The sequence below is a fragment of the Gopherus flavomarginatus genome, chromosome 1 (assembly GCF_025201925.1).
Source record: "Gopherus flavomarginatus isolate rGopFla2 chromosome 1, rGopFla2.mat.asm, whole genome shotgun sequence".
In the NCBI taxonomy this organism is placed as follows: domain Eukaryota; kingdom Metazoa; phylum Chordata; order Testudines; family Testudinidae; genus Gopherus; species Gopherus flavomarginatus.
The window spans coordinates 375,196,629-375,215,121 of NC_066617.1; the positions used below are offsets into that span (position 1 = coordinate 375,196,629).

Sequence of the window (18,493 nt, forward strand, 5' to 3'; positions counted from 1 at the left end):
ATTTTTTACACTTTCATTCTGGTCACATTATCTGTCTTCCTCATTTTCAGTGCTCTGCCAATCTTTGGGTTGTCCACAAATTCTATCTATACTGATTTTCTATTTCCTTTCAGGTCAGTGATGAAAATATTGAATAACATCAGGTCCAGAACTGATCCCTGCGTTACCGCACTAGAAAAAGCCCCAGTCACTGCACGTGTTTTCTGAGGTCTCTCAGTCAGCTAGTCTTTGGTCCATTTTATGTGTTCTCCAATGATATTGTAGAGTGTTAATTATTTTACCTCACTGTTTTTCCTTCATAAATTAAAATGGCATTGAAAAATCAAAGCTTATTACATATGCACAGTTCCCTTGATAAACCAAATATTTACTCTAATAAAAGAATGAATTCAGGTTTACTTTACAAGACCAGTTTTGCATAAACCTTGTTATTGACTGACATTATTTATGTTCTTAGATTATTTTTCTTGAACTAATCCCACAGCAGATTTTCCATTGTTTCCTAAACTTTTCAAATCTTTGCCCTCAGTTTTTAATAGTTTACTTTTAAAACACAGGAATTGACCTAAAACTTCATTTTCTTCTTAATATACTTAATAACCTCATTTTTCGTGAGCCTTAGCTTTGCCAACCATGGATATTTAACTGATGTCTTTGAAGTCATTTTTTGATTTTCATAAATGCCCATTTATATTGCAGGATATTTATCTCCCCTTGTTCACATTTGTTATATAGTTTCCCCTCACACCGAATTTTGACCTTCACTTTGCAACTGAACCGAGTTTTTACCCTTCTTGACTGTGGAATTGCGATTTTTTGCTATCTAATAATCTCCCAATTTTTATTTGAATTTTTTGTCTCAATTTTTCATCCCAATAAGTTTTGCTGATAATTTTCCTCAGCTTTTGGAAACTAGAGATTTTGAAGCACTTAGTGTCTATAGATAGTATAGTTGGGAACTCTTCTCTGTTTGTCAATTTGAATGGAATCAGTTCCTTTCCTATTTCCCACCCCTCCACCATATGCCTCCTTGTTTGTCTCTTCTCTAAACTAAACAGTCCTCGGCTTTTCAGTCTGTTCTCCATTCCCATGCCTGTCTCGGAAATCCCCATTAGCTTTGTTATATCATTTATATATAGGTGACCAGGTGACCAGAGCAGAACATATCCAGAGGAGTTTATTCTCTATCCCATTCCTTCAGAATGCAAAGATTGTGTTTCATTTCCCTCTGCTGTGACCGAGAAGGTGTTTCAGTTGAGTTGCTATCTATCATGCCCAGGTCATTTCCAAGAGGTATGTTCTAGATGGGATGTTTACCCCAGCACATGTCTTTAAAAGGTTTGGATTTGTTTCCACTTTCAGATTTTGAGGAATCAGATAAACGTGTAACTCCCTACAACGTGACTTATCTAGCCGGGGTTTCATTTCCTTAAGGAACAATGACGGATAACCAGTATCCACACTTGTGTTTCCCACTGCTGCCTTTTAAGGTTCCTCCACCCCGACATGTAGGAATTACTGATGCACAGAGTATCATAAAATATGGAATTGGCATTAGAAGGGACAGTTGTTCATAATTCATTTCCCTGAATTATGAAAATGTAATTTCTCAGTGTGTGAAGAGCAGCCATTCTGCTTCAGCCGCTAGAACAGCCTCCAGTAGTGCACGTAGAGTCTTATATTAACATTGTCTCTCCATCCAGGCATTTGAACTGTGAGCATCACCCTAGACCCTGGGCACGTACAGGAAGTCAGGGGAACATACGGTACATACAGGCAACACCATCGTGCCTCAGAGTTGGACACCTTCTCCCCTACTCCATGTCTGATTCCAACACAACCGACATCACCAACCCCTCCACCTTCATCCTGCTGGGCATTCCTGGACTGGAGGTGGCCCATGTCTGGATCTCCATCCCCTTCTGCACCATGTACGTCATAGCCATCTTGGGGAACTTCGCTATCCTGTTCATCATAAAGAGGGAGCGGAGCCTCCGTGCTCCCATGTACTATTTCCTCTGTATGCTGGCCGTCACTGACCTGGTCCTGTCCACAGCCACTTTGCCCAAAATGCTGAGCATTTTCTGGTTCAATTCCAGGGAGATCAATTTCAGTGCCTGCCTCACCCAGATGTACTTCATTCACTGCTTCTCAGTGATGGAGTCTGGGATATTTGTGGCCTTGGCTTTGGATCGCTACGTGGCCATTTGTGATCCCCTGAGACATTCCACCACCCTCACAAATTTTGTTGTGGCCAAGATTGGCCTGACTGTGCTGCTGCGCAGCACCATACTTGCATTGCCCTATCCGTTCCTAGTGAGGTGGTGGTCATATTGCAGAACCAACATCATCCCCCAGTCCTACTGTGATCAGTTTGCTGTAGCGAAGCTGGCCTGTACCGATACCCATGTCAGCAGCTACTATGGCTTCTTTGTGGTATTCTCTGTGATTGGTCTGGATGTGCCTTTTATCACCATGTCCTATATCCAAATCCTCAGGGCCATCTTCAGCCTCCCCACAAAGGACGCCCGGCTGAAAACCTTTGGGACCTGCAGTTCCCACCTTTGTTGCATATTATCTTTCTACCTTCCAGCGTTCTTCTCTTCCACACGTCGGTTTGATCACAAAGTGCCCCTGCATGTCCTTGTTCTCATTGCCAATGTGCACCTTCTGGTGCCCCCCTTGCTTCACCCCATCATCTATGGGGTGAGGACAAAACAGATCCGGGACAGACTGCTCAAGTTCTTTACTTGTAAAAGGACCTAAATTTTTTATCTTGGTACTCAGGCTCTGTGCAGAGATGGCTGGTAACATGGTGCTGGGCCCTCTTTCCTGAATCAATTCCTGGACAGTGAGAGAAACGTTAAACCCTTTTGTGAACTTATTGTGCTATGCCAGCATGGCAATCTGAGGAATCAACCCATGTATAATTCACTGGTTTGCCCCTTTTTAATTGATGTAAGTTGGACCTCTGCAACCCCCCCTTGCCCTGGCTCTTCCACCAAGGCTCCTTCTCTGCTGTGCCTCTTCCCCACAAAGGCCCCACTTCAGTTGCTCGTGTCTCTCTTCCCCTCCCCTTGTCACTCACTGTATCCTTTTCACCTCCACTCTCCCCACTCCCAGATGTACAGAAGCCATTTCAGATTTTGTAGGTGTTGACACTTTTGCCATCTAGTTTTGTGTCAGTACAAATGTAGAGCCACTCAGCTCTAATACAAACCGTTACTGACATCTTGTGGGAAGTCACATAGGGGACACCATTCAGGATTAAAATGTTAATATATATGTGACAAGATCGGTCACAGAGATCCCCCTGAAACTGTCACCTGATGTGCTGAAATTAGCTCTGAGCCAGTCTTCCCTGGCAGCTTGGGATTTGCAGAAACCTGTCTTGTTGAGCCAGACATGCCAGCCTGCTGCAACACAGACTCAGGGCCTGGGCCACATCCTCAAAGCTGCAGACTTAACTGGGAACAGCTCAACAAGTTACCTGTTTCCAGCACACAGACACCCAGCTTCCAATGGGATCCAAACCCTGAATAAATCTGTTTCAATCTGTATAATGCTTATACAGAATAAATTCATAAATTGTCCACCCTCTGTAACACCGATAGAGAGATATGCACAGCTGTTTGTTCCCCCAGGTATTAATTACTTACTCTGGGTTTATTAATATACAAAAGTGATTTTATTAAGTAAAAGGTAGTATTTAAGTGGTTTCAAGTAATAAGAGACAGAAGAAAGTAAGTCAAAAAAGCAAAATAAAGCAAAAACAGGCAAATCTAAATCTAATACATTAAGAAACTGATTAGAGGAAATATCTCGCCCTCAAAGATGTTCCAATAAGTTTCCTTCACAGGCCAGCCTCCTTCCTACTCTGGGACTATTCCTTTCCCCTGGTACAGTCTTTGTTAGATCCAGCAGACATCTCCAGTGGTAACCAGGTGTTTTCTCATGACTGGCGCCTCCTTTGTCCTGCTCCACCCCCTTTTATAGCTTTGGCACAAGGTGGGAAACTTTTGTCTGTGCTCGTCCCCACCCTCGCCTCATCAATAAAAAAGTAAAAGGATTCAGACTGATTCCAGTATCATGTGACATGGTCACATGTCACTGTAAGACCCCCTAGTCTACATTTTTCCTGGGTTGGCCCACACTTACACAGGAAGGTTTGCAGATAAATAAGCCATTTACAACCAGTTGTCTGGGTCAATGGAAGCCATCAAGACTCTAAACCACCATTAGTGGCCCACAATTTGCAAGAGAATAATAGGACCTCAGAGTTATACTTCATATTTCTAGTTTCAGATACAAAAATGATACATATCAATAGGATGAAAATATTGAGTAGGTTATAACCTTTGTTATGATATGTTACAAGAGATCTTTTCTATAAAGCATATTCCAATTACATTGTATTTACTTTCATAAGCATATTTCCACAAAACATATGGAGTGCAATGTCACCGTCTAGTCTTACTTTGTTAATAACTCTGTCGAGAGAGAGACTCCATCAAGCTTCCTGGTTTCTATCTCAGCTTTGGGAGGAGAGTGGGTTACAGCATGGGGCAGATACATATGAGCTCTATATAAGAAGAAGATACTGAGTAAAGACAATGATCCATCCAGCCCAGGATCCTGTCTTCCGACCATGATCAATGTTATGTGATTCAGAGCGTATGAACAGAACAGGTAATAATCAAGTGATTCATGCCCTGTCACCCACTCCCAGCTTCCGGCAAACAGAGGCTAGTGACAAAATTCCTGGCCATCGTGGCTAATAGTCATTGATTTACCTATACTCCATGAACTAATTTTACTTTAACTGTGTTATCCTTTTGGCCTTCATAACCTCCTCTGGCCAAGAGTTCCACAGGTTGACTGTGAATAAATAATTCTTTTTGTTTGCTTTAGATCTGCTCCCTATTAATTTCATTGGGTGAAAAGTAGTTACTGTGTTATTTGAAGGAGTATATAACATTTCTTTATTCAATTTGCCCACACCTGTCATGATATTATAGATATCCCTCTGTCATAAATATAAAGGGAAGGGTAACATCTTTTATGTATGCAGTAACATATAATTCCTCCTGCGCAGAGGTACAGAATCAACCAGGTTCTTAAAAGAAGAATTTTATTTAAAAAAAAAGAAAAGAAAAGAATCCTCTGGGTTTAAAATGTTTTTATTTACCTGTAAAGTTATCTTTCATCCTGATTTTGCAGGTGTGATTCTTTTACTTTTTTAAATAAAATTCTTCTTTTAAGAACCTGATTGATTTTCAGTGTCCTAAAAAACAGGGATTTGGTCTGTGCTCACTTTGTTAACCTATTCGTTGGTATATTATTCTCAATCCTCCCCCCAAGAAAGGGAGTAAAGGGGATTGGAGGGATATTTGAGGGGAGCAGGGCTCCAAGTAGCCCCTCCCTGAATGTTTGTTTAATCACTTGGTAGTGGCTGCAATACTGTCCAAGGACAAGGAAAGGAATTTGTGCACTGGGGAATTGTAACCTAAGCTGGTGAAATATAAGCTTAAGGGGCCTTTCATGCAGGTCCCCGCATCTGTACTCTGGGTTCAGAGTGGGGAGGGAAACCTCATACCTCATACCCTCCTCTCTTCATGCGTTTAATACCTCTAATCAATTGTTGCCCTTCTCTGTACCTTTTCCAATTCCAACATATCTTTTTTTGGGATGGGGTGACCAGATCTGCATTCAGGATTCAATACGTGGGCATAGCATAGACCTGTATAGAGGTAATACGATATTTTCTGTCTTATTATCTATTCTTTCTACATGATGGAATTGACAGGGAGGAGGGATAGCTCAGTGGTTTGAGCATTAGCCTGCTAAACCCAGAGTTGTAAGTTCAATCTTTGAGGGGCCCACTTAGGGATCTGGGGCCAAATCAGTACTTGTCCTGCTAGTGAAGGCAGGGGACTGGACTCAATGACATTTCAAAGTTCCTTCCAGTTCTAGGAGATTGGTATATCTCCAATTATCTTAAAAAAAAATTACCAACATTCTCTTCTCTTTTTTTGATTGCCACGTTGGGCCAAAATTTTAATCCTATTAATTCACATTTGATTGTATCAACAATCTGTATCCCTTTTCTTTGTGATTTTCCTCTACTCTTCGCTCACCCTCTTTTTATTGAAGGGCAGGAGGCATCTGTGTATATATAAATTGGTCATTAAAGGCTATCAGCCCTAACGAGATCTCGCCTGAACAGAAGAAGGGAGTAACTGCATTTCTAGATAAAAAACAGTTTTCTCCACCTTTTCTGCAAAGGGGGGCACATGGAAGGAATGGAACCTCCCCAGAAAAGGAAGAGAGAGAGGAGTTGTCGGTCCAGCCCTTTAAAACCATAGGGGCTGGATGATCCAGACGAAGCTGGAGTAGGACAGAGGCACAAGGACCAGACACGGGACTCTGGTAGCAGAGTGATGGCTGCGGCAGAGACATAGACTCCAACTGGAGGAGGAGTCGGGGCTCCAGGAGTTGGCCCTTGGACACCTTAGAGGGCTCTGACCATATCCCAGTGAATGCTCCAGGGGGATGTTGAAAAAAAAATTACTTGACAGCCCTAGTAAACAATGAGGTGGCAAAATTTGCTGATGATACAAAACTATTCAAGACAGTAAAGTGCCAGGTAGACTGAGAAGAGATACAAAAGGATCTCTCAGACCTGTGTGGAAGAAGAAAAAGAATTGACAAGGATTTGTAGGGGATCTTAATGCATGTCAGTCTGTTAGCAAGAGTTAGGCTAATTGTAACCCTAATGACGTGAGATTTGTAGAAGCAAGAATTGTGTAAGGCGAGTAGGAAAGAACTGTGTAAAAAGTTATCACGACCTTGCACTGATAATTAAATATGTAGACTGGCGCCCAACATGGGGCAAATAAGATAGCAGGATAGCCTATGTATAAATAAAATGCAGCTGTTGCTCATTATTGTCTGTATTATTGCTTGTTATTGTCTGTAACAAAGGTAGAAATGCTTGCTGTAATTGTTTACCTGTTGAGAGACCTGTCCGGGACTGGGGTGACCCAGTGTCCTAGGGCACTCCCTCCCTCTATTGCAATTGCTGGAGTTAGAATAAAGTATTTGATTTTTCTGCACCCAAACAAAAAGCGAGAACTGAGTTTTTCTCCAAATATTTGGGGGCTCGTCCGGGATGGCAACGCCCACGGACCCACGGGCAGCTGCTACGCATCATTCCCCTTCGAACCCCATGGCGCCACAATAGAGGTAAGAGACCTTTTGAAATCTCTATTGGGGTGTCGGAGGAGGACTGTCTGTGGGGACGTCTGTGTCCATTGGGCTCACGCCATCTGAACTTATTGACTGTGCAGCAAGATCAGATGCAGAGTGGTATTGGGGGAAAGCCTCAATCAGGTTAGTTTATAGCAGTACTGGGAAACTGCTGGGTTGGCCAACAAGGTAATGCATAAGGTAATGCATTAGGTAATGCATAGTGAGATGCGTTAGAGATGCACCGGTGCTGAGGGGTTTTTACCGCCTCAAGAGGGGTTGTTATACCGCCTCATGGTATTGGGTCCAGACATAAGGTACAGATGCATCGTGGTATTTGGAAATAAGGCCTTGGTGTGTGTGTGTGTACACTAGTGTGAGTGACTGTTACCGGAAGACGCCTAGAGTACCCTGTGAAGCGAAAGCTCATGACCAGGACTACTCTAACGCAAGCCCAGTAACTAGTGGATCTTTAGAAGATCCGACCCACGGTGGGCTGACTCGGCCTGGCATCATCCGGTGAGGAAGCTACCTGGGTCTAGTAGCGTGTGTACCCTTCTTCCCTTCCCCTTTCCTTTTCCGTGTGGGCTACTGACAGTCTGATCATCTCACTGGATGCAATCAGAGTAAGCGGCGCCGTCTCCCAGAGACTAGCCGACGCTCTTTGCTGAAAGGAGATGTAGGAGGGTCGTGGCCATCCTCGTTAGCCTCTCCTGTGTGAGTACCCTGTAGGGAGAGATTCTTAGTTTATGTGCCGCTAGCGCGGACAGGGCACCCTCCCTGTGCGTGTAAGTGGAAAATGGGTGGGGGACAGTCTAATTATTCCAGCTCACCCCCTAAGGGTACCCCATCTTATGTCATGTACGTACATTATGGTCCAACAACCTGCAGGTATTTAGAGTATTGGAATCTTTACATGCGTGAAAATCCATCTAAACAATGCCCACTAGAAGGTACCTTCAATCTAAATAAGATCATACATCTAAGAGGAGCTTTTAATCACCAAAAAGCCTCTGACAGTGTGAGCAATTTTTCTACTGAGGAAAGGAACGGGTTAATTAGAAATTCAGCTTGGACCAGAGATAAAGAGAAAGTTGCTCTGCGTTCAAGGTCAAGAATCAACGCAGATTATGCTAAGTACAAAGAAAAACTGCTTTCGGCCCCAGCTGGTTGAAAAAAATATAGACAGAGGCAAACTAAAGACAATACAAGTTACAGAAGTGAGATTACATTTGCAAAGCTTAACTGTCCAGTGAGATCCAACAGTGTGCCTTTGCAGCCCTGGAGCCGGTGTGGCTTGGTGATACTGAAGAAACCACAGGCAGCCGACCTGGACTGGAATCTCTGAAAGAGATGCCGCAGGAGATTCCAGGATGTAAAAGAACAGTCCTCCCAAGAGCGAAAGCATGTTGGAAATTCTGGACAAGCTGTATACAGGATAATCTCCTGTCCACCTCTCCCCCTTCTCTGAACGTTATACACAGACGTGGCCAGTCTGGACATGTGTGAGTATGAAAATGGCGTAGGGCTTGGGGCATTAATGTTTTTCCTGAGTGATGTGGGAGCGTTCCCAACATTCTCCATTGTTGTTTTATTATTTTATTAATGAAGCTTTAAAATTCAGTTATATGGTGTGTTTTCTTTATCTTACCCCAACGTCTTGCAGTGTCAGCCTGATCACCTGACACAAGGGATAGATTGGTAACAGAAATTTGTCACAGTTTGGTGAGCAATTGAGAGCGGGGGGAGCCCTGCAGAATTTACACCATCTATTTGTTTTACCCTTGTTATTTTTAGGTTTGCTTTGCTTGGTATTGTTGATGTTATATGTTAAGGATTGCATGATTAAAGGAGTGCCCACTCTCAGCCGCAGTAAGTCTGAGAACTGGAGAGGGGTTTAGCATTCCTCTGTCCACTCTGGTTGACCGGGAAGGGTGGCAGGTGGATCTACCCCAGTTGTAGCAGGACTGGGCAATAGAGAAGTTGGAGAAAAGGGAAGAGATGTGTACTTGATAACTAGAATTGAGCAATTAAGAGCATAGATCATGAACCAGGCAGCAACTCAAACCTACGCCCAGGGCAAGTTGCAGGCCTTGAGATAGGACTTCCAGGTAGAAAAGGAAGCCCTGGCTAAGCAAGTACCGGTCCTTCAGGGACTTGTCAAAATGTAACCATTTGTGCTCATCATACACCATAACAGCAGTGTGTTTGCTACAAGAGGAAATTGAATAGTTAAACGCCAATGGGCCATGCGTTTCTGCCCAGGTGGCAAGCCTCACGAGGGAGGACTCAGGTAGTCTTATGGGTAAGAATGTTTAAGGGAAGAGACCAGGAGGGGTGGGGGCTAGTTGAGAAGCCCACCCTCCTAGCTAAACTGGTAGTGGAACAAGTTGGTGCCCATGGAGGGGATGGTTCAGCGAGATAAGCAGGATTGGGCCCAAGCAGGCAGGCAACAGACAGAAAGATTGCAAAACAGGTTGGAGAATTTTGAGGGTGTAGTGGAAGAAAGGAGTAAGTAAGTGTAAGCATGGGGATTTCAAATACCCAGGACAATACTTGAAATGGTGATTTGAGTTGATAAAAGTGGCTGTTGGGAGACAAGCAAGTGATTTAAGGGAGAGTGAGAAGTTAACTCTGTAGTTGCTGGAGGGAACAGCAGTTGAACTTTGTAAAATGCTAAAGAGGAAAGTTCTTGGTGTCTGTGAAATGTTTGTAAATAAATTCAAAAAAAGAAATTATTAGATTGCAATCATTTGGCTATAAACAATTTAGCTGAATTAGCTAAAGAAATTTATACAGTGCTATGTAATTGAAATTTTATTAGGCTCTAAGGGGCACTATAAGTAGTGATGTTTTCTTTCAGTGTTTGAAAGCAAGAGTTAAAAGTAAAAAGCAATCAAAATTCTGGCAAAGTTAATTATGTCCCTTTTAAGGTAAAAATCTTTAAGCTGTGGATAGCTTTGGATCCAAAAGCAAGCCAGAAAGCATCTGTATTAATGCAAATTATCTAACTGATAAGGTAGAAGCCACTGAAACCTGGGCTGCCTATGAAACAAATACAAGGAAATATGGGGTAATTCCTCTGTTTTGCCTGAAATCAACAAGGGTATTTGTATATTTTAAGTGATGATTGACTGCCCAGAAGGGGTAGACCTCTGTTTTTTTTGTCTTTCAGATAATCAGAGAAAACTGATGCCAGCTGAACAGCATTCAACGTATCATGCATTTACTGGCACAACAGGAATTATGTTTTGTGCTCTATGTCCTGTCTTGTGGTGTTTGTCTCGTGGCCAAAATTGTTATGTTTAATAGTTTCATAGGATAGTCTAGTTAAAATCAAATAGAAGGGTTAAATGCAGATACTTGTTTTATTCAATTTTGGAATATAAAGTGTTTGGATAAATCAGGAGAATGTGATAAACTAAAGTCTAATACATTTCCTTAAGTAAGGAAAAGAAATTTCATTGGCCAGATTGTTAATTAAAAAATTGTTGTTAAAATTTGCCTACAAACAGTCTTTGGAAGCAAGGACATGAAAAGTTAACCCACTCCCCATATTGTACATGGGATCCTTCTGGTTACCTCAGATTTCTAGGCAGAGGGCTAGAGATGGTGGGAAGCTATTGGATTAGAGGTTGTATTGAGTGAACTCCTCAAAGTGGGTGTGCTTGTCCTGGCTTGTTGCTCCAAAGCTCTGTATAAAGTGATTGTAGTGGAAGGGTATATGTGGCATACGTTGAATATTAAGACTAATGTACTGTATAAAGGTAATGTTTATATGTTCATGGTTGGGAAAAAGGTGTATGAGTGAAGAGTAGAAGTTTCCTTTGTAGGTTAAAAGAAGCCAAGAAGGGGAGAAGGAAAAAGAGCAGAATGAGTTAACTGGGAAAATATAGCTAGTATGCTCAAGCTAAAGATAAGACACTGACTCCATTCAAGGACACTGCTCACAGCTAAGACTTGGCTGACAACCAAGAAAAGGAAGGGGGGCTTGAATGTGCCCAAGTAGCTATGAGATCTGCAAAACACTGCCAGGCACTAATGAAATGTGTTAGGTTTCTTTTCTCACAGGTAAAGAAGCGCTAGCCAAAGACCCTAGCAGCCCTGCCACTCCTTGGAACCAGGAGACTGGATCAATGTAAAGGTCCACCAACGAAAGACTGCTCTGGCTCCACGCTGGAAAGTCCTGCTGACTAGCAACATCACTGTGAAGTGCCAAAGACTGACTGCCTGGACCCATGATTCTCACTGCAAAAAGACCCCTCCACCTCAGGAGAATTCTCCTACTGATGATTAGCCATTTCTCCTTCTAGCTCCACGGTGCCTTCTGGACAGTAGGTAAAAAGTACAAGGTGAAGTGCTAGTAACCTCTCCCTTGTCCACTGACAGATCTACTGTGCCTTTGAATTTTTCTAAAAGAATCAAAACCATTACAGGGTAATGTGCTGGTAACCTCTTCCCTGTAGGCTGATGAACCACGACTGTTTTGGGAAAGAAGAAGGAACACTCACTCCACTGAAATTGCCAAAGTCCAGGAATTCCTGACTAGAAAGGACATTAAGAACTGATCCTGGTGAAGAAACAAAGAATTATACACTGGCAGGAAGAAATTTGTGGGACCCTGCTTGGGAATGTGGTATTGATTGGATTTTGGGGTTTATTGTACAGGCTGTGCCCTGTGTTTTGGATAAATACTTCAGTATGTATTGCTCTCTCTAATTGAGTTTTTAAATGATAAGTACTAAAGGCACTTTGTTGTCACTGTCTCTGCCACCTCCTCCATTACACTATTACCCCTGTAATACATCCAAATACAGACAATGCCATATATTTGATAAAACCAATGACCAAGGCCTTCACACTTTAGTGATTTATTTAAAGATTGTTTGGGAAAAAAAAAGAAAAAGAAAAAAAAAAAAGGAAAAATATTTTTAAAGTTCAGGATATCCCATATAAGTGAACAATTGAGTGGAGAACAAATGGATCAATGGAAATAAAGATCAATAATATTACTGCAAATGAACTCCAAAAATTTATAATTGGTATTGATGGGTTCCATAGTGAAGTAGATATGATGTCTATACCTGGAATTTGTACTGTGTTACATGAAAGAAGCCCTTATTGTTATTTGGTTACCCAATTAGTAAATAATCAAATGAATACCTAAAGAGTTTGTTCTGCCACTGGAAATTTTACTTATGTTGAAACCATTCCAGTGACGAATAATGTAGCCTGTACCTTATTGCAATACACCCTCTCCTCTGCTATTAATGTCAATGCCTCTTGAAAGTACCTGAGATTAGTTAAAGGCATATAACCAATAGATGTGATATAATACTACACCAAACAGATATGTATTAGGACATCAATGGATTGTGACTAATACAACACTAGGGGCTGCCATTAGATTAGCACAACAGAGGGCCTGGGTTATTTCCTCTGGAGGAAGAGGGACTTGACTGGATCCCTGTGGGATGGGGCCAATAGCGCAGTAGCCATTTGGAATATTTTTAAAAGCCAAGAACATGATGAGAAATCAGGCCAACTAGAAAAGGCCACTAGCCTTATTTCTGGAGCTCAGCTAACCCAAGTACAGGCTAGAGTTGGTGAGTTACATGTTATTTCCACCCTTAGTTCTATGACCCAGAAGTTACTAACAAAGATGGTATTGAATATCACTGAGGCTGGGAAGGCATTGCAGTGGGATCTAGCACGTTTGGAAATTCAGGATTTCCTGAATGACCAGCTGATGGCCATTCAGAGTGATCTTGAGCATCAGACTTGGCCCACTGCCCTTACAGACACATCAGGAGTACCATCTGATCTGTGGTCATGGAGACATATCTGGACACTTTCTGAGTGGAAGTGTGGACATTCACAGTGCTCCTTCCAAGCATTTGAACCGGATGAGGAGGTTTGGCTCCCATATACCAAATCCTGACGGGTCCATGGGAAGGATGCATATGGGACTGGATTATCCACCGAGACATCTGGGAAATTAGACCACCTGGTATACCTAACTGATTTATAGTCAGTACCTCTAAAAAAACACCTGATATTTTGTATAGGAATAGGAAGTCAATGGACATTTGGCTGTTAGAACCCCTGCAGCTTCAGTGTATCCATAAACTGAAGCCAAGGGAAGTTGTCACTGTTTATGATAACATTTGCTGGGAGGGTAAAGGACAAGGAACTATCCTGACAAGACAATTACTTTTCAAGCTAATGATAGCTCTATGTATGTTAAAACCACCACATTGCAAGATATACATTTTAATCTCATCACCATTGCAGACAATCATATTGTTTATTGGCCTGCAGATCGAATTTTGCAAGTAGCCCTTAGTTTAATTGGACCAGATTAGTACCTAATAGATTTCAAAATTTGCTTTCATTGTTACCAAAGGTTCAAAGAATCTCTGAATTGCAAGGGCAAATTCACGTGCTTCAGAATATATATCAAGCTAAAAAGAACGCCTTTCATATAGCTTATAGAGTGTCTACTTTGTGTACTAAGTATAATGTATTATGATTTGTAACCAAAACTGTGCAACAACCTCATCATATTATTGCTGTGGGAGTATTATTGCTTGCATTGTTGTTAGTTAGTTTAAAATTATGTCATTGCTGTTGTAAAAGACATAATAATAGTAATACCTTTCATGTCCATGCTAATCATGAATTGTCATTATATCCAGTGAAAACCCCTAAGGTTGAAACATCTGATGTAAAATCAAAAATCCATGGCTCAATGCAAATAGAGATCTGAGAATATCTGTTGTACTAGAAGTACAAAAGGGGGGAGTGTGGAAGAAGAAAAAGAATTGACAAGGATTTGTAGGGGATCTTAATGCATGTCAGTCTGTTAGCAAGAGTTAGGCTAATTGTAACCCTAATGACATGAGATTTGTAGAAGCAAGAATTGTGTAAGGCGAGTAGGAAAGAACTGTGTAAAAAGTTATCACGACCTTGCACTGATAATTAAATACGTAGACTGGCGCCCAACATGGGGCAAATAAGATAGCAGGATAGCCTATGTATAAACGAAATGCAGCGTTGCTCATTATTGTCTGTATTATTGCTTGTTATTGTCTGTAACAAAGGTAGAAATGCTTGCTGTAATTGTTTACCTGTTGAGAGACCTGTCCGGGACTGGGGTGACCCAGTGTCCTAGGGCACTCCCTCCCTCTATTGCAATTGCTGGAGTTAGAATAAAGTATTTGATTTTTCTGCACCCAAACAAAAAGCGAGAACTGAGTTTTTCTCCGACACCTGTATGACTGGGCAGTAAAATGGCAGATACAATTCAATATCTGCAAAATGCAAAGTAATGCACATTGGAAAACATCCTTCCAACTATACATAAAAATTATGGTGTCTACATTAGCTGCTATCATTCAAGAAAGATATTGAAGTCATTGTGGATAGTTCTCCAAAAACATCCACTCAATGTGCTGCGGCAGTCCAAAAAGCTAACGGAGTGTTGGGAATCATTAGAAAAGGGAGAGATAATAAGATGGAAAATATAATGCCTCTATCTATACTTAAGCTGTGCCCACATATTCAATACTGCATGCAGATCTGGTCGCCCCATCTCAAAAAAGATATACTGGAATTGGAAAAGATACAGAAAGAGCAACAGAAATGATTAGAGGTATCAAACAATTTCCATATGAGTTGAGATGAAAAGGCTGGGAGTTGTCAGCTTGGAAAACAGATGAGTAAGGGGGATGGGGTATGAGAGTGGTCTATAAAGTCCTGAAAGGTGTAAACAAAATGAATAAGGAAGTGTTATTTACTCCTTCTCATAACACAAGAACTAGGTGTCACCCAATAATAGGTAGCAGGTTTAAAACAGGTTAAAACAAATGAAAGGAAGTATTTTTTCAGACAATTCATAGTCAATATCTGGAACTATTTGCCACAGGATGTTGTGATGGACAAGACTATAATGAGGTTCCAAAAAGAACTAGTATTGTATCCAATTTGGTGGCCCCCCACTACAGGAAGGATGTGGACAAATTGGAGATTGTCCAGTGGAGGACAATACAATGTTTAGGGGGCTGGCGCACGTGACTTACGAGGAGAGGTTGAGGGAACTTATTTGGTCTATAGAAGAGAAGAGTGAGGGAGGATTTCATAGCAGCCTTCAACTACCTGAAGGGGGTTTCCAAAGAGGCTAGAGCTTGGCTGGTCTCAATGATGACAGATGACAGAACAAGAAGCATCGATCTCAAGTTGCAATGGGAGAGGTCTAGGTTGGATAGTAGGAAAAACTATTTCACTAGGAGAGTGTTCCAGTACTTGAATGGGTTACCTAGGGAAATGGTGGAATCTCCATTGTTTGAGGTTTTTAAGTCCTGGTTCGACAAATCCCTGGCTGGGATGATTTAGGTAGAGTTGATTCTGCTTTGAGCTCTAGTTGGACAAGATGATATCATTTGATAGATATATTGCTTTGACACTCTGTACCCCAAAACAGCACACTGGCATTCCCATATTAACCACTGTTATGTAATTGCAACAAATCTTGTACAAAATATGTCATATGAGGTGTCAATGGAAAAGTTACTGTTTGTTGAATATGACCACCATATTTTTATGCATGTACCTACATTTCAAATGCGTTTGTTCCTGTGGTAATTCCCAAAATAGAGTAGGAGTCTGAAGCTTCTCATAGCCTGAGAGGGGAGGGGTCCAGACTGATATGCTAGAGGGATCAGCAGCGCCCCAGTTCCAGATTGTATCCTCACGAAGTCCATCACAGTGGCATTACAAGCAGTGTGAAATGCACACCTTGCTGTTCTGAGTGAAATTTGAACTTCATACACTTATGCAGAGATTTTAAGTTTGGTGGCTGGAGATCAAATAGGTCACCATTTTTTTCCTTTTATGTTTCCTTATTTTAGAAAGGGAAGTAGGGAGAGAAAAGCAACAAGATGAGAGAAAACAGAAAAGTTCAAAATTCAAGCTATTCAGTTTTCAGGCGGCAGAAAAAGAAAAAGAACAAGAACATAGGTGTTTGTGGAAAGGAGATTAAAATAATCCAGCAACTAACAAGGGGAGGGGAGGCGAGGAGCAAGGGACAGAGGTGGGGTGTTTGCAGGGAAGAGGTACAGCTGGTGCAGAGACTTGGCAGAAGAGTCAGTCTAAGAGTCATGGTTCTAGGGGTTCAGCTTCCAGAAATTAAAAAGGTGGAAAGCCACTGAATTGTACATAAACTGATTCCCCAGCTTATCATGCTGACACAGCACAATGAGGTCAGGAAAGGATTTAATGTCTCTCTGACTGCCCAGTGAGTGATTCAGGGATGATGGCCCAGTGCCATACTACCAGCCAGCTCTACACAGAGCTTGGCCTGAGACCCATATCACCTGGGAAAACTTTTAGGTCCCTTTATGAGAAAAGAGCTGGAGCAGCCTGTCCTGGATCTGTTTGGTCCTCACCCCATAGATGATGGGGTGTAACAAGGGGGGCACCAAAAGGTACACATTAGCCATGAGAATGAGGACATGCAGGGGCACATTATGTCCAAACCGATGCATGATGGAAGAGAAGAAATCTGAGATGTAAAAAACCAAGATGGCACAAAGATGGGAGCCGCAGGTCCCAAAAGTCTTTAGCCGGGCATCCTTTGTGAGGAGGCTGAAGATTGCCTTGAGGATCTGGATATATGAAACAGCGATAAAAAAAACATCCAAACTGATCACAGAGAATAGAATAAAGAGGCCGTAGTAACTACTGAGATGGGTGTCGGCGCAGGCCAGCTTCACCAAGGCTATGTGCTCACAGTAAGAGTGGGGGATGATGTTGGTTCTGCAATATGGCCACCGCCTCACTAGGAAGGGATAGGACAATGCAAGTATGACGCTCTGCAGAACCAAGGCAAGGCCGATCTTGGCCACAACAGAATTTGTCAGGATGGTGGAATGTCTCAGAGGATCACAGATGCCCACGTAGTGATCCAAAGATAAGGCCACGAAGATCCCAGACTCCATTGCTGAGAAGCAGTGAATGAAGTACATCTGGGTGAGACAGGAACTGAAATCGATCTCCCTGGAATTGAACCAGAATATATTCAACATTTTGGGCACGGTGGCTGTGGACAGGACCAGGTCGGTGATGGCCAGCATGCAGAGGAAATAATACATGGGCTCATGGAGGCTCGACTCCCTCTTCACAATGAACAGGATGGAAAAGTTCCCCAGGATGGCTATAGCATACATGGTGCAGAAGGGGATGGAGATCCAGATGTGGGCCACCTCCAGGCCAGGAATGCCCAGCAGGATGAAAGTGGAGGGGTTGGTGAAGTCGGTTGTGTTGGAATCAGACATGGAGTAGGGGAGAAGGTGTCCAACTCTGAGGCAGAATGATGTCTCCTGCATGCACCGTAGGTTCCCTTGACTGCCTGTATATGACCAGGGTCCAGGGTGATAGCTGAAGTACAAATGCCTGGATGGAGAGACAATGTTAATATGAGACACTACATACACTACTGGAGGCTGTTCTTGTGGGTGAAGTAGATTGGTTGCTCTTTATACACTGAGAAATGACATTCTCATTATTTAAATAAATGAATTGTGAACAACTGAACATTCCTATGCTAATTCAATATGTTATGATGCTCCATGCATCAATAATTCATGCACGTCATAGTGGGGGAAACCTTAAGAGTCACCAACAGTAAACAAGAGTGTGGATATAGGCTATCAATCATTGTTCCTTAATTCAATGAAAGCCAGGCTAGAGAATCCATGCTGTAGGGAGTTCCCCTTTCATCTGTTTGCTTAAAATATGAGTAGAAAAAAATCCAGACCTCTGTGAAGTCGTGCTGGGGAAACATCCCAACAAGAAAACAACTTAGACAAAAGACCTCAGCATCATTGATAGCAGCTCCGGATAAACACCTGGTCATTCACAGCAGTGGCCAAAACAAAGACAATGTTTGGATGCCTGAGGAATGGAATGGAGAATAACGAGCTCTGGATATGTGCTCAGGTTTGGTCAGCCAGTCTCTATAAAGGATATAGCAAATGAAAAGGGGATTTCCAAGACGGGCTCTGAGAAAGGGGAGGCTGCCGAATGTGGACAGACTGACAAGTTTGAGGCTGTTTAGAGAAGAGACAAACAAGGGGGCAAATGATAGAGGACAGCAAAATAAGGAATGGATCTGATTACATTCAAATGGACAGAGAACACCAAACTTGTAGTTTCCATAGACACCCAGTGCTTCTAAAGTTCTAAT

At 42.2% G+C, this 18,493-nt stretch overlaps 2 protein-coding genes across 2 annotated transcripts; one reads left to right on the forward strand and one right to left on the reverse strand.

Annotated features, from left to right (window-relative positions):
* Positions 1-1,821: 1,821 nt before the first annotated feature.
* Positions 1,822-2,766, forward strand: LOC127054204 (olfactory receptor 52R1-like). Its single transcript, XM_050960259.1, has one exon. It carries the CDS (start codon positions 1,822-1,824, stop codon positions 2,764-2,766), a length of 945 nt encoding a protein of 314 aa, XP_050816216.1.
* A 13,868-nt stretch (positions 2,767-16,634) lies between these two features.
* Positions 16,635-17,582, reverse strand: LOC127051405 (olfactory receptor 52M1-like). The gene has a single exon (XM_050953707.1). The coding sequence runs from the start codon at positions 17,580-17,582 to the stop codon at positions 16,635-16,637; it is 948 nt and encodes a 315-aa protein (XP_050809664.1).
* Positions 17,583-18,493: the final 911 nt, after the last annotated feature.